Source organism: Barbus barbus, assembly GCF_936440315.1.
Source record: "Barbus barbus genome assembly, chromosome: 10".
NCBI lineage: Eukaryota > Metazoa > Chordata > Actinopteri > Cypriniformes > Cyprinidae > Barbus > Barbus barbus.
Genome location: NC_136738.1, coordinates 14588479 through 14612349, shown reverse-complemented (window position 1 = coordinate 14612349; position 23871 = coordinate 14588479). Strand labels below are relative to the sequence as shown.

Below are 23871 nucleotides of genomic sequence, written 5' to 3'. Positions count from 1 at the left end.
ACACGACCAACAGAGCACGGTTTAACTGTAGCTCTGCCAGTCGGTGTTTGAAATAACGATTGTTACCATTGCAATCGCCTTCACACTATTGATCGTTTCAGGCGAACGTATGTGCTTACACACAATATTTAGTTTAAGGTTTCAGTTGCTTAAAAAACAGATGCCTTTTAACGCTAAAATGAACATGTATCGTCTGCTGGAGTATCTGCTTTTCTGGTGCGTGTATCACAAAGCGAGCGGGCTTTATTTTTCATCATTCGTGAATTTAAGAGGGAAATAAAACAGGGTATTAGCGGTCATGCTTTCTTTCTCAATGACCGATTTTGAAAGTGCGCGTGCAGTCGCTCGACAAGGATGAATAAGTTGCATGAAATGAAGGGAACGTTAGTCGATGTTCTCGGTGAAGACGAAGCAAAGTAGCTTGACAACAGAGCCTGCGCTTTACTACAGCAGCAGACAGCGAGAGCAACTGCGAGCTGCGTCACTCACACCACCAGCAGCGTGAAGGTTGATTGGGAGAAGAAAGAAACTGCGCTCCATCTGTCAAATCCGCCCCTTTCTGATTACTGCCGACTGCATCATTCGGATAACAACTTTCAAAATTTGGCACTTCTTTTTGATTACTTGGCCAGCAACCTCTGATGATGCATTTAGGAGTATCTGGTGGCTATGTGACTAAATTCTTTCAAAAACTTCAATCCTAATTTGTAAGCATTAACTGCAACTGTACAAACCAAGACAAAGGCTATCTAGTGTTGTTGCTATAACATGATGGGTTTATTCTACAGTCATAAACTACCCACCTTTTAGCTAAAATAATAATTGGGTGGCATGATTGCATCATGCGTATTTCTTATTTTTAGACACACCCACATAAACTGGCATGACACTGCTGACATAAATAAACATGAAATATCTGAGCGTGAGTGTTCCTACACAGTCAACACTACAAAATGTGTCTGTGTTAAAGTGTATGGTGGTATAAGTGGATGTGCACAGTGGGAAAAGGAACTGACTCATTTTATTTGAAGATTAAGTACAGAACAGGAAGTGTGTCTATAGTAAAAGAAAATAACAAACCGTTCTTATCCACCATGGATGATTTGGCAGAATGCTACAACTCTGCACTGAATGTACTTCTTTTAAAGCGAAATCCTTTATGGAAAATGTTTGTGTCTTTGCATGTCACATGTAAGTTTAACGTTATCTGAACATTTCTGGATCTTGACTTTAATGCTGGATATACTAAATTTGACTGGCTATTATTATTGTTCTAATCTATTCTAATCTATTTTGTTAGGCTATATTTGTCATATAGCCTAACAAATCCCTTGTTTTAGTTCAGTCTATTGAAAATGTATGCGTATGCAAGTTTAGGCCTTTCATATTACTTCCACTCAAGGCCACTTCGAACTGCAACAAAACCTCAGTGTATAAGTTATAGCATGTCATATGCTACTATAAACTCTATTATTTTCCTCCCACCATCACAATAGGTGACTAAACAACTGAACAGTAGCACCACCCACAACATTCAAATTCACAACAAAGTCAAGGTAAGACTCGGTCTTCTTTTCATTCATCCACCTCTACACTTATTAATTAAATCACTTAGTATTGTATCTATTAAAATCATGTCGCCCTTTCTCCCTCCCCTCAGTTGTTAAAGTGACCAATTTTACATTTAATAACCACGACAGATAATTCATTAACATTTTATCGTAAAGAATCGTCTGTTAGTTTCTCTATGCTTTTAACATGCGGAAAGAACATGCTTCGTGTTTGGATCCGTGACAGTTTTCTATATTTTATCAGCGAGGAAAGTAATAACAAAGCGCACTGCAGGCGAGTCCAGACAAGAGCGTCAATCCTCACGTAGGCTATGTCCCGCCCCTCAAAGGCAGTCCTCCGATGATGTAACTCTTTCCAAATATAGCGTGTTGCCGAAGCAACCGTGGCTCGCCATTGGCGCAGCGCTCTGTCAGTCTGGCAACGTCATGAAGCTGGTGTTATTATTGTAAACAGGGTGCTTACTTTCCACGGGCTCTCGTGTCCCGAGCCTTTGCTACGCGCTTCTTTGTTCACTGCATGAGAAGATCAACACGACAAAAGACTACTCACGACAACTCTTTGTACACGTTATGGACATCCTGCAATCGTTCATGGACAACACAAATAAAAACTGAACAGTTTAATACGGTTCTAAATCAAACCTGTTAGACACTTTAAAATAACACGACGTATCTCGAAGACAGCCGGTAACTTATGCATAGCGATTGTTGCGTTTTTTAGTTTTAATACAGCGTTGTTCAATTTACAGTAACTTCCTTGATTCACGGAACGCTAGAATGTAACAACTTTTTAGAACGTTAACAACATGACGTTAAGACAGCGATTCGCTTAAGAGTCAGAAACTTTTCGACAATAGTTCGACACCACGTTATTTCATTGTTTCAACAAAACGCATTTCAATTTCCTCATTTATTCTTGCTCTGCCACTGGAATTCTAATACCTCACAAAGTGCTCAAACATTACGACAGTTATGCTCGTTTACAATGCGAAGAGACTCGATCAGCAGCTACCTCAAAGTCAATATGAATGGCACTTACCAAAAGTGCTGAAGGGAAAATTGAGGATGTGAAGACATCATTTTACTCAAGGGGGGTGTTCTAAAATGTACCTTCTCTAGCACGTTTACAGGTTCATTTCAGTTCGCATAACAGTTTCATCTTATTTACTGCCGTTTCACAAGGTATCGAGGAAGTTCTTCTTTTGTTCCAGTATTTATGCACAACGTCAAAGTTGCGCGTTGAGGAGGCGGAGCGGTAGCGCTGCGCGAGAGGAAGAAAAAAAGACCAAGTGCCAGCGCTCGACCTTAGATACTCAAGACTCAAACCCTACGACCCACACTGGATCAGATTAGGTCACGTGCTACAGAGCAGCGACCGAGTCGGGTGTCATAACTGCACACAACTCTCTGATCTCGACGACAGAAGACCGGTGTTTCCACAGCATGGCGCGAGAACCAGGCTTTACCTTTAGCTGCGCGAGAGATGCCAAGTGCTTTACTATGATCCGCTCAAGTGCACGTTCACAGATGACTCATCTTGTATTGTTAAGTCTCCATCCAATGTGAGATATTTTGTTGAAAACTTTCATCGTGAGCAGATTTGAGCCGTGATAACAAAAACACATTTTCTCGGTGCATGTCATGGAAAAAAACAAAAAAAAAAACATTGTTTGATTTCAAAGTTTGAAGTTGATCTGAATGTCATTTTTTTCTTTGCCGTACACCTGCATAAACGTATTTTGAGAGTATATTTGTGTTTTATGAAAAAATCATAAGGAAAGAACTCACTGTGATTTGAAACAGCTGACTTCTGCTGGTGTTTGGTGTGTTCAACTGCATTAGAGCAACTAAAGCCTGTCAAATATCATCATATGCTAAACCTCACTTTGGTTAGGATGCGTGCATGGCACGAACGTTCAACAGTAAGCAAAACTGCTTAAGCACATGTGTTTTCTGTTTCAACAATTTCGTCTTTAAACCTAGAATGGTATACAGGTTTAACATGGTTCATATTAAGGTTTACACGTTTTTTTTGCACTCACTTCCATAAGGCAAATAAGCACTTTTCACCTTTGAGTATTTTTTATTTTCTTATTTTCGTATGTCAAAAAGCACTTAAAACAACCTTTATGGGTATGCAAAACAGTGACTTCGAAAGTTAAGGGCATCCAGCTGCTAGTTAATTATCAAGGGTTTCGTACAACTGATTTATGCTATATGTTGCCAACAATATGAAAATTTTATTTGACCAGTTTTATTTTGAATGGCACGTGGCGTTTAGGAAGTTAATTTGAAAGTGGGGCTATTTATAACAGGCAAAAACACACGGTCTGTTGACACAGCTGAGGTGAGGTTTTCAGCATTTTCCAACCTTCCTCTACTCACTCTCAAACGAGCAAATACAGGCGAACGATTATCACTACGTGGCTGTAGGTGATTTTAGGATTAAGTAAATATATAAATAGGAATCCAGCAAAATAGCCTATATACTCTAATCAAATTAAAATGATCTAAATTCAATTTATGGTAATACAGTTAATAATCATGCCGTTTTACTAGTGAAACAGTCAGGTATTTACCTGTTTTCGTTAAGATTATGATTCTGTTAATTATAAATCAAATCATCTTGACCAAACACAATCAATCAATCTGCTGCTATTTTACAACGATTTGATACGTTAGTAAATAGGAGCAATTGCAAAAGGAAAGTTTAAAGCAATAATATAGTCGTTCTGCTACATAAAAATGCATAACCCTGGGATTTCAAGCATGCTGCAGAACAAATGAAAATGTAGACTAACGAATTCACTCTTTCAGCTGGTGAATTCATAAACTAAACACGTTGCCTGCTCGAATGACTAACGAATAAGTTTGTATCCTTCCATTTCCTGTTGTTGTTTCCCAATATGAAAATTAACCATTTTCACAAACAGTTTCCGTGTATGAAAATACATAAATTCATCATCACAGCCATAGTAAAGCTGCTTATTTTAAAACGCAGTAGGCTACATTTTGTAAAATGACACATGTTTATGTATAAAAGTTTTGAAACAATCAGTTTGCTATCTATAACACAATAAGGTTTTGATTTTGGCAAGCCAACGCAAAATAAATGGACGCCTCCAACTGTTTCATCAAGCATGCGATATTAGTAGCCTACCTTCACGTTGAGCTTCTTATCCTGTTGAAAGCAAAAGCCTAGCTCGTATTATATTATATTACATTTTTTCGTTTTTACTACCAATTAGTCAAAACAAATTTGCTGTCGCTACGTGTCAATAGACCACGCTCAGTTTGACTCATCAGACCTGTAATGTCAAAACAAGACTTCCCAACGTGTTCGCCGAAAAAGAAAACCGACGAACTGTGGTCATTTTATGCAATGCATCTCTGTAGGTTGCCCCTCCTACTGAAATATCATCCTATAAATTGAGATAGACATCTGACAGTATAAATAATGCACACATTATAACAAGGAAGCGCGTGACTTCAATCAGATGAGTGATAGTAAGATTACACGATTACACGATGTCAACCCTATTTGTGGACCAAACAAGAGTTGGAAAACATTGTGTGGGCTATACTTCGCTCCTGGGAGTGTGTTAGTGTGTGTGCAAAAGTAAAACTAAAAACCCATGTAAAATGCCACAATTTCCTTTACAGCAGTGTGTTTGCCTAATTTTGCATGTGTGTGGGAGGAGGTAAGGCTCAGATGCAAAATAAGATTCGTTATTCTGATGTGTTCCATCAACCAGTTTATAAAATAGAGAAACAAGTCAGATGTGTATATAACAAGCTTGAGCTGAAAATGTCACTGTGTGCATTGAAGTTGTGCCACGCTCTTTTTTCCAACCAGATATAATTCTATCTGTCTCTTACACACTAATGGATTTACTCAATATTGATGCCTGTGTCATATCTCTGTGGAAGTGAGAAAAAGAACAGAAAGGGTGCAATGAACCTCGTAACTAATAGTTAGTTTTTCATAAACAGATTGGTACATGAATGATGATGGTAAAGACATGTTAATCAGAATAATATTTTTACATATTTAGAATTAATGTGATATTAAATAAGATTTGAATTAAAAACCTAAACTGTGATGGGACTTTTTGTTTAGAAAATTATGGCATCTGACAACTGAATATATTCAGTATGTATATAACTTCTCTTTGATGGTAATTTCTTGTGCAGCTGGGATGTCCTGGAGCCCCTCCTCCCCTTCCACCATGTCCTTGCTCAGCAGACCTTGGCTGACCTGAATACCTCAGACTTATAGCAGAACAGGGGGTCCCTGATTCTTAATCAGCAACACATGAATGCACACGCATAGACTGTGTCAGGACATGTCTTGGTTAGCTGTTTTAATGAGTGACACAATTGCAAAAATACACATTTTCCCTCTCATACAATATGAGCGATAAAGTGAGTGATAAAGACAGAGGGAATCATCAGACATATTAAGCTGAGACACAGTCTGTCGAAGTAGCCTACAGACTCGGCGTCAACAGTGTAGTTCTTGTAAGATATTGAAAACTGTAACGCATATGGATTCTACATCACATACTGCTCAACATATAGGCTACTGCTTTGGTTTATAAGCCTTATCTCTGCTCATGCCATTTTTTTAAAGAGCATTTTTTTTTTTTTTTTTGTACTTTGTCTTTTACCAATTTTATTTAGGCTGTTTTCCGTGTCATATATGTAGATATTGTAGGCTATAATGTTTGAATGCTTTGATTATTGAAGATTAATCTGTTGTGCCAAAAAAAAAAAGCTTCTGTCTGATTGATATAGCTAAAATATGATATAAGATCATTATGACGGCTTAGAGCATGTCAAGAAATTTCATGCAGGTAATAAACTAACAATTAAAAGTCGAAGGGCAGTACTTTATTCATTTTCAAGACACTGGCGCCATCTTGAGGTCACTGTGAGAAACATTTTTTGATGGAGGATGCCATGTTTTATTTGTGCTGAAATTCGTTCATTATATTAAACGTATTGTCTTTGGTCACAAATTGTCGGGACATGGTATAAAACATGTCCCATAACTTAACCTGCGTTTAAATAATGTATATAAAATATTTTCACTTAATTTCCACATTGAAATTTTTCTTATCAGAAATGTAGCATACCATTTGATCTGATTTTGTCAATTATATTATCACTTACCTTTCAGTCATTATTTCAGTTTTCTCAATATTTATTATGCTATATAATTATAACATTTTACACAAAATCACCATTCTGTGAAGACAAAGCTGATTTGTTTATCTTTGGGTACAGCACTTAACAAGGCTACTTACAGCAGGTAAACAGATTAATCCTGAATTTTATTTTACTTTTTTGATTCTCAAAATATTCATGTTTTTTGTTTTGTCCCAGTGCTAACGTCAAATGTATGCTTATATATTACTGCCATTTAAATAGGCGACCAACAGATTACATAAATTGTAAATAAGGTAAATATGTGTTCACTTTTAAACAAATATCATTTGACGCTAAATAATTACGAAACAATGCGAAGAATATTGAGAAAGATCTTCCAATTTTACTTTTAATGGTGAAAAAATAAATGGGCTACTATGTCTTTAAGAAATGCTGAGCGACTGTACCATTTTAAGAGAGGGGGTGGTTGTTGACGCGGTTTCAAATTATGCTCACATTAATTAAAGATTTTGGATAAGATTAATTTATTTAAAAGCACTATTGAAAAAAAGTTATTATACATGCATAGCCAGACGTAAAGTTGTATCAGAATTAAACGTCACTTCGAGTTTCACACCCTATCGACACTGTACACAAATATTTGCCGCCATTTTTCTGGAGGCAGAACCTCTACTAACAGGTCTTGCATTCTTACATTATAATCATCATCAGAAACCAGTTGACACAGTTTAACGTTTTAAGTCAGTCCTTGAAATGTCTACTAAAAAGAAACGTTCTGTGCACACCGACAACGACAGCTGGGTTGTCATTGCTCCAGGTACCTTACGTTTTCAAGTTTATTGTGTTGCATGTTACACAAATGTTCTTGCAGAAACATTGTATAACGTTACACAGTGTTTACTGCACAACTGAGGCTTTGTAATAATGACAAATGTTGCATTAGTAAGCATGCAGACTTTAGGGTCAGTATACTTTTAAGCCCACCTACATCTCCATGCTATTCTGTTTTCTTTTACTAAATTTAATCTAATTTAAATATTTTTTTCACCCTTTCAGATTCAGCACTGGACACAGGCAGGTCTGAAGAGGGTGATCCGTCCTTCATCAAACTAAAGAATCCTGCTACAGGTATTACTATATAAATCAAATGAACAGCAACTTGCAGTTTAGTAGTATGAAGTGGTGATGTCTATCAGAGGTTTATGTTAAACTGCATCTGACTGACAGTTTTGCCTTTTATTTGTGAGTGCAGGCAGTTCTTCACTGTACCTGTTTGGCTGTGGCGATGTCAGTGTTTATGAAGTAAAAGCCTTTTCGGAAGACTTTCGGTCTTGGTTCATTGGACAGACAGTGCAAAGAGGTAAGCTTTCCTTACAGAACATGAGCTATCCATTCGACATCTGATTATGGATCATTGATTTACATGCTCAACGTTTAGTAATCTGCTATTGAGCAATCTAAATGAACTAATTGTTCACTTTTGTATCTGTGTCCTCAGATGGTAGACTGCTGTATGTGACTCCCATTGATCCTTTATTTTTGATGTTGCCATACCTTAGCAGTACTGCCACCGAGGTTAACAATGAATTAAAATGCAAATATTACAATAAAAGTAATTTACACGAGCTTCATCTGTAATGACAGCACTCTTCCTATAGGGAAAGTTCCAGCTGGCGAAGCAGATGATTATGGATGAGTATTATCCTGGATGCACAAGACTTCTGCATTGCAAACAGGGACTGGATTCCCTTCATCATGTGGCTGATGAGAAAGGTGTGTGTTTGAACTTATAGACACATATAGGCTGAATTAGTTACAGATACAGTGTCATGTCCAAATTTTGTGTTGAATATAAAAAAATGGAATCCTCATTTTCAGAGGTAGGCGGTTCAAAGTTTCACAGATATAACCAGGAGAAGACCTTGGAGTGGCTCAAGAAAAAGGTTTATAAAATGTTTAAGTTGTATAAGAATCATAAATTACATCAACAATGATTATTTAAATTGCATTTAAATAAAAAAAATGTTTCAGGTCCAACGCACAGTAATAACACTTAAAAAGAGCAACATATCTGTGGGTGGTGGAGTGAAATCCAGCATGTTCGTCAGAGTGAAACATGAAGATGCTGCTGAAGGTAAAAGGATAAATAAATATGGCTGGATTGTGTTTGTATGGATTATTTACTAATGTTAGTGTATTTGTTATTCTTTTAGAGGACTACTTGCGTTATGCACATGGTCTCATGTCAGAGTACATCAGTGAAGACCTGAGCAAAGCTCTCCTCAAGCATCTGCAGTATGTACACCTACACTGATCAAACACTCACAAATAGTGGTTGACCAATATATTGCCAAGGCCAATATATCGGCTGATATTTGGAATTTTTTTTAAATTATTGGCATCAGCCAGTAATTTTTTCTGTTTGGTGATATACCAGAAATGCAACTTTTATTTTGACCAGCACCTAAACGCACAACGCTCCCGTTCTCTGTCTTTGATAGTTTACTATCTCTGTTTAACAGTTCTGATTAATAAATTATTACATAGAACTTAAGGTACACAAAAAAAGTATTACAGTGTTGCATTATTCGTAATAGAAAAGCATAATAGTTATAATAATTTCTCATCTACCATCAGCATTCAGCAAATATGCATTTCATTTAATTCTTAGTGTCTTTTTATATCTATATTTTATATTTATATCTTTTTTATATTTATATATTTAATTTTACTAAAATTACAAATTTTGTCAAATTCAGAGATCCTTTAAAAATGTGCATTTGTAGAATGCATAAACGGTCCATGCAAATTATTTATCTATTTTCAAATTATACAGTGGTAGCCAAAATGATTTGAACGCTAGTATTTTCACCAGCTAAAAAATGGTTTTAAGTTAGTTATTTCTGTCTTTTGCTGGAGTGTGTTAGTAGGAAATACCAGTTTACATTTTCAAACATTAATTTTTTCATTAATTGTAATAATCCAGTGAGATTTTTGTATGCACAAGGAATGGCATGTAGAAACAGAACAAACTGAGACAGACTAAATCCAGAAGAACTGTGGCAACATCTCCAAGTTGCTTCAAGAAACTTACCTGCAAAGCTACCTCAAAAACTATGTGCAAGTGCACTTAGGGCAAAAGCTGCTTTAAACACAAAGGATGGTGACACCAAATGTTTATTTAATTTAGTTAATAGAAGTTGATTGATAAAGGAAATCTATTTATAACATTATTTTTACAGCATCCTCATTTTACAACAATTTTACACAAGAGCCTAAAACTTTTAACAGTACTGTAGCTTTGCAGGTAGGTTTCTTAATGCGTCTTGGAGACGTTGCCACAGTTCTTCTGGATTTAGTCTGTCTCAGTTTGTTCTGTTTCTACATGTCATTCCAAACAGACTGGATGATGATCAGATCAGAGCTCTGTGTGGAGCACTGGCTGTTCTCAGACTCATTGTGCAAACAAAAATTTCATTGGATTATAACAATTAATGGCAAAATTAATGTTTAGAAATGTAAACTGATATTTCCTACTGAAACACTACAGTAAAAGATGAAAAATAACTGACTTCAAACCACTTTTTAGCTGGTGGAAATACTAGTGTTCTAATAATTTTGGCCTCCACTGTATAATTTGTAAATGTTATGTAATATAAATTTAATTTCAACAACTGTTATGCATGTATCTTTAAATGAAACCGTGTCATATGTAGAGGCTAGTTGCCTTGGCCACTCTGCAAAAAAAGAAAAAAGTCCATATCAGTTGACCACTACTCTGAAACATGCAGGACATTCATATAGTTATGCTTATGTAGTTATAACAACATTTTTTGTCTCTTATGTTACAAGGTTGCCAGCGATATCCAGTCCTAAAGAGACAGAGCCGCCTTCTAAGGTACATCTTTCTGAAATGCCAGTGTTTTGTTTCATTATTTGCATGTCACTGCCATGCTTGAATGTTAATAGTTGAATTATGTCTGGTCTTGCTTTACTTGAATTTATGCCTTGATAATCATTTGCTTTCTGATTCCTATTTCTTCTTCAACTCAATCAGCTTGTCATTTTTAGATGCAGCATCATAAATGCTTTGTTTCTGAATGTAGTTAGAGGAATGGTGTAGCAGTTCAGTTAGATTCAAAAGATCATTTGGTGGACTTGGTTTTTCTGACTGCTGTCTTGCATTCGATAGAAACGGAAACTGTCAGATAAACCAGTAGAGGCTGGGGAAGACTACACCAAGTTCAACAGTGCTGATTTTGCACGAAAAGTGAGTTAGAATCGCAAACACAGTGGTAATGGGATTGATGTTTCAAGCGTGGAAAGAAATGGCATTACTTGCTACAGCAGAACTGTCTTTTTCTCTCTGTCTATGCCTAAAAAAATCATTCAGCAGTTCATGCTTCAAATGCTGTTGGTCATAAATGCAGTTTTCCTGCTTAATTTTAGATACTGTGCTCCAATTTTGATTAAATCTAATATTTAAAATATGTTCTATGTTATCTCAGCCACCGAAGAAGATGACTGCAGCTCAGAAGAGTCTTGCCAAAGTAGACAAAACTGGCATGAAGAGTTTGTCAGCATTCTTCAGCCCCAAAGTCAAACAAGAGAAGAACTGAGTGAGTGTTTGTCAAAACATTTAGCTAATAAAGTTATTAGAAAATAATTTCTGCTCCATTGTTTGATTTGTTTGCCACTCATTATGCTGTGCTTAATGCAAAGCTATACTAAAATTATTGAAAAATATCTTTAACTTTTGTTGAATTTAATGCATCCTTGTGGAATAAAAGTATTAATTTATTTTAAAAAACTAAAAATTTCAACGCTACTGTATATAACACATTCTTCATTGCTCCATGATTTGAGATGGCTTCAGTATGTAGTAGTAGTTAATTTCCTTCAACTTTATTCAGTATTATTTGCTGATAAAGACTCCGCACCTGTTTTTATTGTGATCTTAGTTTTTATAGTACGAAAGGGTAATACCCAATTCCTGCTTCCTTTTTTCAAAAAAAAAGAAACCAGACATTTTTACCTCTGGATTCGAACACGTGCACCTAGTTCCTTTTTATAGGCTTTAATGCTTTAAAAAAAAAAAACAGTCTCACTAGTAGAAATACATCACTTGAACAGTAGCTGAAGTAGTTAACACACAATTGAGCACTCTTTTGCTGATTAGCTTACTTAATCACAAATTATCATAGACATTATAAATATAAAAAAATTGTACAAACCTACACACTAAGGCACCAAGTACTTGTCTGAGGGATTTATATAAAGAAATGCTATAGTAAGGATCCCCAGACTTTTACTGTATTAGATTAGACTTGATTTAAATGCAAAGAAGAGGTGTTAGTTTTGCATTTGGTTAATTAAGACTCGCCTATCATAACTAGGCAGTTAACAGATAGCCCCTTGCCCTTGATGTGTTTTGCATCACTCATGTCTGATCCCTGTCTAATTATCTGACTGTTCATCAGATCCTCAGATCTGTGTTATTGTGATAAGGAAATTCCAGTTGCTCTGTCTGGAATCAGTGCGCAGGGTGATTGTTCAGTGGTTATGCTCTGTTAATGTCCTTAAGTATTTGCTATCGCGAGCTACTGAAAAAGAGATTCTGATCTACTGTGGATAATTTATGAAGCTCTGGCAGTGAGTAAGCACTGACATTACGTCACAGAGCTCACATCTTCTGTGGTGAGTCAAATTATTCCTTATTTCTTCCAGGTCCAACTTCCTGATCGCACAGCTGTGAAGTTTTAGTTGTCCTCTGGGCACAAACCGTAGAACAGCTTGAGAAGCTAATCTTTCTTTTTGAGCTTGGGTTTGAATCGCAGAGTCTGAAAGGCACTCTCCACCACTTTTGGCAGGTGGATTGGGTTTCGTTGCAGACGTCTCCTGCTGCCGGTGCTTCCCATGTCCCCCTTCCGCTGGGCTGCCTGCCCGTGACTGATTTCTGAATTCTTGGGCTGTGACTCTGTCATGGAGATTCGACGAGGATCTCGAAGCACCCAGTTAGAGTGAAGGTCATGCTCGCTTGTACTGGTTGCCACTATAGAGACATTAAAATGGGAATATGGAGAGAAACAGACATAATAAAAAAACTGAGGACTGAACCATGAAGGGGAAAAAACAAAATACTTTGTTGACTAATTTTTCTATTAAGATGTACACATGCAACATCCCACAATTGCATCTTCCATGCTGCCTTTAGAGTACACTAGAGATTAAGTAATAAGCTCCACACTCACCTATGAAATCTACGTCAGCATGCCCATTGTCCACATGTGATTTTCGACTGGGCTCTGGATCACAGCTTGCAATGACTGCATCAAAGAACTGGAGTGTGTCTTCCTCATTTGGGATTGGTGGAGCAGAAGGTTGAGGCCTTGAAGTCTTTGAAATAGGATAATATATATTGTACATGCATAGTTGCACTGCATATTTAAACGAATTTCATTAGCACAGGTTCCTTCTAGGTTTTTTTTTGTGGCGTTTTTGAATTTATGATGATACATTTTAGAGTTTAGAGACAGCTGACAGGAAACGAAGTGAGACAACTCACTACTAGGTTATAAATAGGCTATTCTTAAGAAACTAAATTATATGCAGAATAAGACTGAACCTTTTTTCGTGAGTCATATGTTTAGATTTTTTTTAAACACAGAATTGTCAGATAAAGGCTAATACAGATTTCGGTTGATGGCAGACAAATTGGCATAACTTGTTTTACTTTGCCCTAACAATGTTAAAAAAATATTTTATGTTTAGACATGTAAACCTTGTTCTATTTCCTCTCACCTGTGCAGCTCTGTTGTGCGGTGGCCGGGGTGCGGGGTTCTTCTTGCGGGACGCGGTCTCTTTGCGCTCGCTGTTCATCAGGTCATTGATGCTCTTGGTGTACTGCCGCCTGAGCGCGACCAGTTCTTGTAAGTACTCTAAGCAGTTCTGGTTCTGGGAGTAGAGCCATACTCGGTCCTCTCGGCTCTGGTAGTAGTACAGGGCCGTGCTGGCCTCGACACTCACGGCGCTCACGCTCCGCTTCAGCGTGGAGTCCTGCGGCGCGCGACTGCTCTCCCCCACCACGAGCATCGACGTGCTCCGGACCAGTTTGACGGTGCACGCGCTGTGGTAGTCCTCATTGGGCCTGAATCGGTCCCGTGAGCGAGGTCCAAGGTGGTTCTGACTGAAAACTGCGTTGATTTTCTTAAACATCACAATCGGTGTCTGGGTGTTGCAGTTTAGTGGTTAAATATCTGGGCTGATATGAGAAAGGATATTGGTTCAAACCCCACGAAGGTTTTTATCACCATTGTGCCCTTTATCACCATTGTGCCACATTATACCGTAAATCACTTGAAAAGCGTAAAACGCGTCAAAAATGTACTTGGCTTGCTTGTCTAGTAACCTTTAAATCTATAAAATTACTTTTATTGGTGATAGTCAGCCTGTTCTGCTTCTCCATATCCCTTTTCGCGCGACAAATGTCTTTACATCTTGAAGAAATTCAGAGACAAAATGGAGATTTGTTGGTCGATCTTGTCCATGGTGCTGAAGTGCTGTTTTTGATCCAAACGCTTTAAGGACATATTGCAAGCTAAGACCATTTCTTACCTATGAAAGAAGTTTCTAACGCAGCCATGGAGACGGCGCGCTTGTAACTCTACACTAACATATGAATAATTAACCAGCGTTAGACATATTAGGCTACACACATGTGCTGGCTCACAGTTAACCCTATGATTCTTGTTACATAACATGCATTTTCATATGCATAAACATTATTTAATCAGAATCAAGATGTGACTGCTCACAATTTCAGGATGCTTCAGGTAAACCATAAATCACCCAGGATAAAGGATAATCTATCTACTTTTCTTTCTAAATATAGCTTATAATTCAGAAAAAATAAAATTCAGAATAAAAGCTATATAGATATCTTTAAGAAACTAAATAAGCTTATAATTCAGAAAGTTATTTAACATTTACTAAATGTAACTGAATAGATAAAAGATGGAAAAGGAAAACTACATTTGTTTAACCCACATACTTAATACAAATTTAAAAAATTTTAATAAAAAAATAGCAAGCTAAATGTGAAAATAATGACAATTAGACAATAGTAGTTGTTGTTACTAATTTAAAACCATCATAAATTAAAACATTTAAATATATTGAAATGAACTGATGCTTTTAGATTTGACTTGGTGGTATGTTGTAAACATTACAAAAGAACTTTGTTTTTCCTGTTACTGTAAATAAATAAATAAAAACATGTTAAAATGACAATACTTTTTCTATTTTTTTGCTAAATTATCAGTGGATACATATGGGACAGATGTGTCTCATATATATATATATATATATATATATATATATATATATATATATTATCAGAACTTATTTAAAAATAATGAATTGCTGGGTCTCAGGAAGATAAATGCAAAGATGAGTATAGATCCATTCATATTAAACAAATGCTTCAGACACTTGAGCTAGAGCCACTACAGCAGGACGGCTAAAGTTTTTGATGGGGTATTGTGTGGACTCTGGGAACTGTGTGGTCACCATTAAGGGAGTTTATTCCTTGTGTGTATTGAAGGATCTATGGATCCTCAAATGCAAACTGTGTGTTTTGTTTCAGGATAGCAATCATACATTTGTGTTTTATTCATTTATTATCCTTTACTCATACAAACATTTAAAAGCATCAGCCATTTAAGTAGGCCTACTTTTTCATTTGAATATTTACATTTAATTTAGGCATTTATCTAATTTATCATTAATAATTTACTCAATATTATGTTTTATGCTATATTTCTTATCTTTGCTTATAGTGTTTCCTGTAGTTGCTTAATCTTATGATTGTGGAGTTTCATGAAATGTGTGCTCACGAATAAGAGATGAGAGGGACTGTCACAAATGTAAGGTTTTGAGGGATGTTGCTGTGAAGCAGGTTGGTATAAAAACACTTGTTACATTTGTGCTGGTCAGACAAAGTCTTGAATATTGAAACTGAGATTATTCAATAAACTTAGCTTTTTACTATCATCAGTTTGTCTCTTTTTTCTGCTCTTCTCTGACTTTACTCAGTCAACTGCTGACAGTGTTCTGCTTGTGCATATCTAGTCAAGTGCATACTGGGAGAGCATTGCAAGAAAGCCTATATTGTGCTTTTTCTCGTTTGTTGGTTCGTCAGGTAATCCTTCTATAGACAGATCATCACATGAATAATGAATGTAGGTGATTCAGCATTTTGTCACCAACCCTTTAGTCGATTAACCACCGCTACGTGGACGAGTGTCTAGTTGTGGTTTGAATTACATTGTATTGGGGAAATGAAGACTCACTGTTACATAAGAATCCAAAAAGCTGCAGGTGCAAATGTTGGTTTTAGGGGAAATATGTGGTCTATAGAGACACTTTTTCATTCTAATGAAACTGCATAATATAACAGCTGCATGAAGTTTCGTGAGAGAGTTTAGGAGAAAAAGAATGACAGATTACAACAATGTGTCAATAAATACCCGGAATAGGACCATAGTCCATCACCTATTAGCACAGACAATCCTTTAATTCACTACAGTAGCTTTTATGTTTTATATACTTAAAGTTAATATACTCTCAGTTATGGAAATGACCAACGACCCCCTCTTACAAAGACAGAAAGTCTAGGGGAAACACAGCAAAGGGAGTGGAGTGCGCTTGTCTGAGGTGTGTGGAAATACTTTTAAACTATTGATGGCTATAGCATATTACACAAATTGCACAGCTCATTGAAGTCTATTGTAATGAATATAACAAGCTTGCATCATGAGAACAGGCATGCATAAATGTGATTCCAAATTTACATGGAAGACAGAATCTCAACATACTTTCACTTCCTCCCTCAGTGGAGCATAAAACTGAACAACTATAGCATAACTTTCACTTACAGTGAAATAAAAACCATTACAGCACTGCATAAAAAAGGCAGAGACTCAGAGAAAGAGACAGAACTGCACAGAACCACCGCAGCTCAACAATCAAAAATTCTTCAGTAGAAAAAAGGTAAGCTTAGGAAACTTTATATATCTATCTATGGTAATTCTCCTTTTGTCACCCATATTCTAGCTGGATTCTAGTCTTGTTAGTTGGTCTGAAGTTTTTCACAGTAAATTGTGGAAGATGGTGATGCAAATATGTCCAGGATTCCTTTATATTGGAGTAATGTGAGATGGACCCATGGGCCAGCCTTGAGATTTCATACGGCCCATTGTGTGTAGTTTATCTTTAGATACAGTTTATATATATATATAGTTTTTTATTTATTATAATTTAATTTTTTAATATACACTACATTTGAAAAGTTCATGTTTTGTAAAGAAGTCTAATATAACATTAATAGTAATATTGTAAAATATTATTACAATTTATCATAACTGTTTTTATTTTTAATGTATTTTAATATTTATTTAAATTCCTGTGATGGCAAAGCTGAATTTTCAACATGCATACATCACAGTGTTTAGTGCCATATCATCATTCAGAAATCTTTTTAAAATGCTGATTTGATGCTGAAGAAACATTTCTTATTTTTTCATGTGGAAAATGATGCATTTTTTTCAGGATTCTAAAGAACAGCATTTATTTGAAATATCTGTTATTTAAATTTTTGTGATGTTCAGTAAATGTCACTTTTAATGAAAATACTGCACCCTTGCTCAAAGTATTTCCTTTCTTTCTTTATAAATAAACTAATTTGTAAACGCTTAAAACGCTGAAATAAACTTTTGCATGCTTGGTCTTTTGAGTTTGAGACTCCTTTTTAAACCGCTCAGCATGAACCGATTTAACTTCTGTCTTTGTGTACTGCAGATGTTGTGTGAAGGAAAGCTGTGGAGTTTGGTGTTTGAAGCTGATCCAGAGTGTGTAAATCCTCCTACGTGCTGCACGGTCACAGCACCATCATCGTCTCCGCCGAGTAACCTCCTCTCAGCACAAAGCCCTGTCCACTCATCCCTAGAGAATACAACCTGGACCAAGACCCAGCAGAGCAATGCCCATCCTTCCCCCACAGACCCTGCGGCAGGACGGCAACTCGTTATAGGTGTGGATATCCCCAGGCATGCGGATGCCCCAGAAACAGAGGCCTTTTTGGTGCCCTCAAGCTGCCAAAGCATCTGCCAGCATTACAGCGATTTACACATTGCTGGTGGCCAGGTGCTGCCGCTCAGCCCCAGTGCAGGGGATGTACAGGGCAATCTCGTTCAGGACCCCCAGACTGGGCCCTTCCTCCTGTCTGGGGATGTTCCCTCCCCCTCCCTCCTGCCTCCTCTGGTCCACGAGTACAGGAATTCAAGGCGTTGGAGAGAAGAAAGTGGGCGCGAGCGTTCCTCTCTTCTGCAATTCAGCCAGCCTCTCTCTAACTCACAGCTCAACGGCTACCTGGAACAGAAGCTTTTGGAGCTGTACAAGCAGTACCTGACCGAGGGACCTGCGGTGACCAGGCCCGTCATGGCCTCTGAGCTTCTGCAGACCAGCCTGGACCAGATGACTCTCCAGCTGAGCCGTGAGCAGAACATGGAGACGGCTCGGGTCAAAGACATGCTGCTCAGCTGCCTGCTGAGAGTCACCAGCAGTTACCAGTCCAGCGAGATCAGCACTCCTCTACTGCAGATCTCCACTGAGACAAAGTGAGTTTGATAGTGGGAAGAGATGAAAAGACAGAGGAGAAAATAACTTTGTGGCAGCAAGGAGATGGACTTTCATGTGTAACATGTAACATGTAATAGTTTGAAACTAGCATGTTAATCAGTGATTATGGAAATGGTAAAGTAATAGTAATTCTGAAAATGCAAATTAAATACAATTTGTAATTCAAATGGTGTTGATTATTTGGGCTCCCACAATCATTGAAAGTCTGGGTGAATAAATGAATAAAATGAACATAAAATAATTTCATTGTTTTACCAAGAAAACAATGTTATTTTATTGTTATGTATAATTATAGTATTTATTCATCTTTTGCATGTTCAGTTTCCATTTTAACTTTAGTAATTTTATGTTCTTGTTTATAATTATTAGTTTTTGAACATTTCTATATAGCCTTAATATATTTTTATTTCTGTTTTAGAAATTTAATTACATATTTTAATTTAAGAACATATTTTAAATATCTGCCAAGGCAATATTTCTCATTTTTCATTTTTTTAAGTTTACATCTAAAATATTTATTGTATTTCAGCCTAATTACCAAAAGTGGTAATTAAGGTTTTTAATAGATTTAGTTGCCAATAACAACACTGCTGTGAGAGCAATTGAATAAAAAAAGTGTAACTAGAAGTCAATCACTGATCAAAAGGTTACAAACAACTGTCGTCGTCAATCTAATCAGAGGTCAAATTTGAATCACCTAACCTGAACGGGACATACATCTTATACACAATGTATGATTTTGTTCCTTTACATAAACAAATGAAGATTTTAGAAAAAAATTAAGATTTAAAAAAATCTCTGTGGACTATGAAAGTCAATGGAGACTAGCTGTTTGGTTACCCACATTCTTCAAAACACTTTCTTTTGTGCTCAGCAGATTTGAGGGAGAGAAAATTATTAAAATTTTCATTTTTTGGTATTTATTCCTTTTAATATGTACATGCCATTTAATAGACTAGGCATTATGAGGTCAATAAGCACGTTGTATTTATTTATTATGTGTAAGGTCCACACATTTGGCCCAAAGAAGGTATCCAATGGTGGTTGAAGGTTTCCTGCGTGTTTGGTCTTTTCAATGCGCAAAGTTCTTTAATTTAAATTAAACTCTAATCTGACTCCATTTTATTATTTAATCTGACATTTTATGACCTCGTATTTAGGTTGAAATGCAAATTGATTGTTTGTCTATTTCCAATTAGTATTCTTCTGATATTTGATTATTCTAGTTAGCTCTTGACTTTATATTTACTCGTTCATTCAGTTGCTCATGTTGCTAACAAGGATACAACGTAATCTACTAGAGTCAATAATTACAGAGTAAAACAGAATAAAGTCAAATATAACAATTTATTATCAGTCAGGTAAGTACTGTATGTGTTATGCCAATTACACAGCAATTCAAAGAGATCAAATCATATCAATACAAAACATTGAATTCTCAAAGATAAATCTACGAGTAAAGGATGCATACCTGACTTTATAGAAATACATCGTGTGAAGTATCGAGACACACCACACTACGGGCTTCTGGCTACAGAAAATCGCCCCGACCCTTTTGCAACATTTCCTTAAACATCCCCCGAAATGGAGACAGGAACTAACAATTGGAATTTGCTTTGATCAAGTCGAGTTAACACCTTTTGGGACAGAAGGTAATTTGCATGAAAGGTACTGGGAACTGACCCACCCTCTACAGTGTGCAATACATCTCTAAACTCTTAGGATCTGTATTACCTTTTAGTTTACTTCTTGTAAGAATGAGACCATTGTACCAGTCGCCCTGAGACAATTCAAATGATACCAAACATGACTGTAAATATCACTTGCATTCATGTAGAACATTATATTCTACTATTGACCATTCTGAGTGAGCTGAGTGAAGGGAAGGATGGGTGAGGGGAAGGAAGGGGATGAAAAGGTGCATATGTGAGAGAGGCATTTTCCCACATTTTCTCTCAGTGGGATGTGGAGACAGATGTCCGCATGTTAATGCACTGTGTGTGTGTTGTCCATCTCAGAAGTTCAAAGTGTCTGAGGTTCTGTAATTCTTACATATGTCAAAACATCAGCAGCAGAGTCAAAGATTATTAAATGAAGACAACTTTCACGTCAAGGTTAAAAACTTGATCTACAGTGAATCTTTTTTTACTGAGGAATTTACAGGTAAGATGAGAAGAGGAGAAATGTTACAACCAACACCAAAAAATGGAAATAATCTTTCAGTGAACGTGTGTGTAAAAGAGTGTATGTGTGTGTCAGTAAGAGGGTCAGAGAACGACAGCTTTCCACTGTCCCAGTCCAGCTGAACTCTGATCCTCTGCAGTTTCTCTTTCACTGGGAGGAGAGTTGGTGATTGTGGTGGTTCATGTGCTTTATATTCACCACAGAAATGACCCACCAGCCAGATCCCACTCCTTGAGAATATTTTATTTCTCCTCTGAGCAGATTCGGTCATCACTCCGAGGAACCAGCCTGTACTGTCTCCGACCTCAACGTCCCAGCAGTGAGAGCCAGAGTCAAAGCCCTCTGAGCCAAGAACACACGCAAACATGTCGAATCTCTCTGGATTATCAGGAAGAGTCTGCTCCTCATCGCTGTATCTAACACTGGTCAGATCCTCAGACAGGATGAGATTACAGTGAGCAGTGTTGGGGTCAAAGGTCACAGGAGCTGAAGAGAGAGACACATAAACATGAAATAAAATAAATGACTCTTACGATGGAGCTGAATTCATTGTGTGCTTTACTCACTGTAATCAACAGTTTTCTGCATCTTCTGTAACACAGTAAACTTCAGGTTGCTCAGGTGTTTTGGCACATTGATCAGAACTTCAGAAATGTCCTCCAGATCCGGTGGTTTACACTGGGAAACTCTGGAAAAACAACCAGTATTCAGTGATGCTGTGGGTTTGAGTTCAGAACAACAGAAGAGAAACGAAATAAACCTTTTCAAAGTAGCATCATAGTTCTGTAAAAAAAAAAAAAGAAGAAATGTAGGTTATGCAGTGAAACTAAATTAGAATTTTTGAAAATGACATTTACATTAATCTCCATTATAATGAAGATGCTGTAATTTCTATAAAAAAACACATGCTTCATACTTGTAGGAATAAAGCATCTTCAGCTTTCGTCTGTTCCTCTACAGCTGCGATTGTGGCAGAAAGAGATGACATCTCTTTTCTCATATTCTCAGTCTTCTTCCTCAGTATCTGGCGCTTTTGCTCTTCTTCTTCTCTCAGTGCTTTTATCCTCGCTGCCTCTTCATTAGATAAAAACTGGTAAATTTTGACAAAATTCTCCTTAATCTGCTTCTCTGTGCATTTAGCCTGAATCTGGAATCAAAGACGTTTCCAAGAAAGACAAAATGGGTAAACTATGATTTATTCACGTTATTTATAACACAAGTTTTAATGAAAACGTGGAAGGCTTCCCACGTCAGTCGCTTTCAGTTATTTAAGCTGTACAAAAATAGTCTGTTACTTTGCTTGATGTTTCAAACTGCCATTTGTTATTATTATTCTTTTTAATTTATTATCATAATCATAAACGCATTGATCAAATAGTTTGATCAGTTACTGCATTTTGTTATCCTTCTCGTTATTTACCCATAGTGGCTAATGAACCTGAAGTTTCACACATTGACAGGAAATAGTTTACTTATCCCTTAAAAAAATAAAAATAAGGTGGAAATATCAACATATTTCAAAGTAATATTGTTGTAAGGCCTAAAACCACATGAATAAATTCGGACCTTAATGCATTCTGCAGTTTGATGCAAGGTTTGTTGAAACTCCTGTAAGATTCTCAACTTCTCCCGTAAGGGTTTTAGTTGAGCTTTGAGGCTCACCTGAAAGAAATTAGCTTAACATAAACACTAGATATAAACTTTTCTTTTATGTCATGTATTACTGGGGATAACACCTCCTGACCAGATCAGATAATGAACGAACTCACCTTAGTTTCAGTGCTGTCTGTAGATATTAATGATGCAGCATCAGTGCTGGCATCACATGTTGCTGTCTGGAATTCACTTTTCAAGCTCTTGCAGGACACTGAATCACATGTAGCTCTTGCCTCCATCTCACTCTCCTCTGTGCTAATACATGGCTGTTTCATTGCAGCGGTCTCAAGTGTTTCATCTTTTCTCCTATTTCTTAAAGCTGGTATTTTTTCGGCTCTCTGATATCTGCTTAAGTTTGATTGGCTGTGAGCGTCCCTCACTTCCAACTTAAGTGACGGTGCCCAGTCAGGATGTTTTTCATCATGAAGGTAACTTGGTCTACCTAAAATAAACGACAATCCTTACATATATTTTGTAACAAAAGGAGCTAGACTATCCAAGCATTTTGTTGAAAGTATGACAGCAGGAAAGCATGCTAACGATATAAATAAAGTACAGAAAAACACGAACAAAAACAATACAATCTGCAGCTGTCATAAGCTTAAGCTAAATTATTTTTACGCATGCATAATAAGAAAAACTACTTTCCACGTGCTGTGTTTGTTTACCTTGGATGAAGTGATCCGAACACACTCTGCAGCCGTCTGATATATTCAGGTTACTCCTGTTTATTCTGGCTAGCCATGTAGCCCGCCTCCTTTCACAAAGTGCTGTAGTTTCCTGTCCTTCGCGTGTTCTCACCCGCGGTACTCTAAAAAAGCCCACTTTGACACCATTCGACGAGCGGCTACGACAACCCCTCACAGCACAAGTTATTACCATTGTACTATAAAATCTTAAATTATATTACTCTTGCTCTGAGCTCTGCTTTGCCTACCAAAATGGCGCGGGCACTATTTGAAACATCATCAGATACCGCTAAAAAAATAAAAATAAAAGACCAGCTGTGATTGGTCACTTGTTAATTTAATGCACAGTGGGCGGTGCTTGGAAGGTCGTCCAAAGAAACAACAGCAAAGTGCAGGATGATGGCTCTGTTCTAAATACAGCCATCATACATACAAATGTGATGTAAGACATTTCAAGAATACAATGTAATAATGTAATCAACAGTGATCCTACTTAAGGCGAGACACTCCAGGTGAATAGGGTAAAAAAATAACTAATAGTTATCACCTTACCTAGTTGATTGATTACATTGATAATTGCTAAAAAAAAATTTGTATTACAAGCTTTCTAAAATGTTAGGTACATATGCAAATGAGGCATTATTTGATTAAACATGCGCTAATTTGCATGCATTTCTAGAACAAAAATCTAAATACTGATGAAGTTGATTTCAAAATTCTTATTTCATTTTATTGACATATTAGAGTCAAAGGTTTTTACAGAGGGAATTTTGTGCATCTCATTTTGTCACTCCATAATTCAGAAATTACTAAGAACATACAGAAAGCAATACATTTTCACAATTTTTGGGGGAATAAAATGTTGTATATAATCAAGCAAATTATATATGAACAAATCCCTC

General features: G+C 36.7%; 4 protein-coding genes across 5 annotated transcripts; 2 read left to right on the top strand and 2 right to left on the bottom strand.

Moving 5' to 3' along the window:
• Nucleotides 1-7177: 7177 nt before the first annotated feature.
• On the top strand, nt 7178-11830 carry rnaseh2b (ribonuclease H2, subunit B). 2 transcript variants are annotated; one of them, XM_079426478.1, is made up of 11 exons: nt 7178-7560; nt 7800-7871; nt 7996-8103; nt 8242-8318; nt 8402-8516; nt 8622-8686; nt 8775-8877; nt 8957-9038; nt 10596-10641; nt 10936-11013; nt 11252-11830. In XM_079426478.1, the coding sequence occupies exons 1-11, from the start codon at nt 7497-7499 to the stop codon at nt 11360-11362; spliced, it is 921 nt and encodes a 306-aa protein (XP_079282604.1). In that variant the 5' UTR covers nt 7178-7496; the 3' UTR covers nt 11363-11830. The 2 variants fall into 2 exon arrangements, with proteins under 2 accessions (XP_079282604.1, XP_079282605.1); XM_079426479.1 differs by lacking the exon at nt 10936-11013 and having other exon boundaries at nt 7389-7560; nt 11252-11402.
• A 714-nt stretch (nt 11831-12544) lies between these two features.
• On the bottom strand, nt 12545-14796 carry LOC306875758 (uncharacterized protein C13orf42-like; the record flags this gene model as incomplete). Its single annotated transcript, XM_079426477.1, has 3 exons — nt 13545-14796; nt 12995-13139; nt 12545-12795 (listed from the first exon to the last, which is right to left on the bottom strand). Exons 1-3 carry the CDS (start codon nt 13956-13958, stop codon nt 12545-12547), a joined length of 810 nt encoding a protein of 269 aa, XP_079282603.1. The 5' UTR covers nt 13959-14796.
• A 1875-nt stretch (nt 14797-16671) lies between these two features.
• LOC306876006 (TLR adapter interacting with SLC15A4 on the lysosome) lies at nt 16672-18674 on the top strand. The gene is made up of 2 exons (XM_079426892.1): nt 16672-16793; nt 17601-18674. Exon 2 carries the CDS (start codon nt 17601-17603, stop codon nt 18420-18422), a length of 822 nt encoding a protein of 273 aa, XP_079283018.1. The 5' UTR covers nt 16672-16793; the 3' UTR covers nt 18423-18674.
• A 1095-nt stretch (nt 18675-19769) lies between these two features.
• Nucleotides 19770-23274, bottom strand: LOC306876054 (putative E3 ubiquitin-protein ligase TRIML1). The gene is made up of 7 exons (XM_079426953.1): nt 22949-23274; nt 22394-22722; nt 22191-22286; nt 21541-21771; nt 21385-21407; nt 21191-21312; nt 19770-21110 (listed from the first exon to the last, which is right to left on the bottom strand). Exons 1-7 carry the CDS (start codon nt 23160-23162, stop codon nt 20569-20571), a joined length of 1557 nt encoding a protein of 518 aa, XP_079283079.1. The 5' UTR covers nt 23163-23274; the 3' UTR covers nt 19770-20568.
• Nucleotides 23275-23871: the final 597 nt, after the last annotated feature.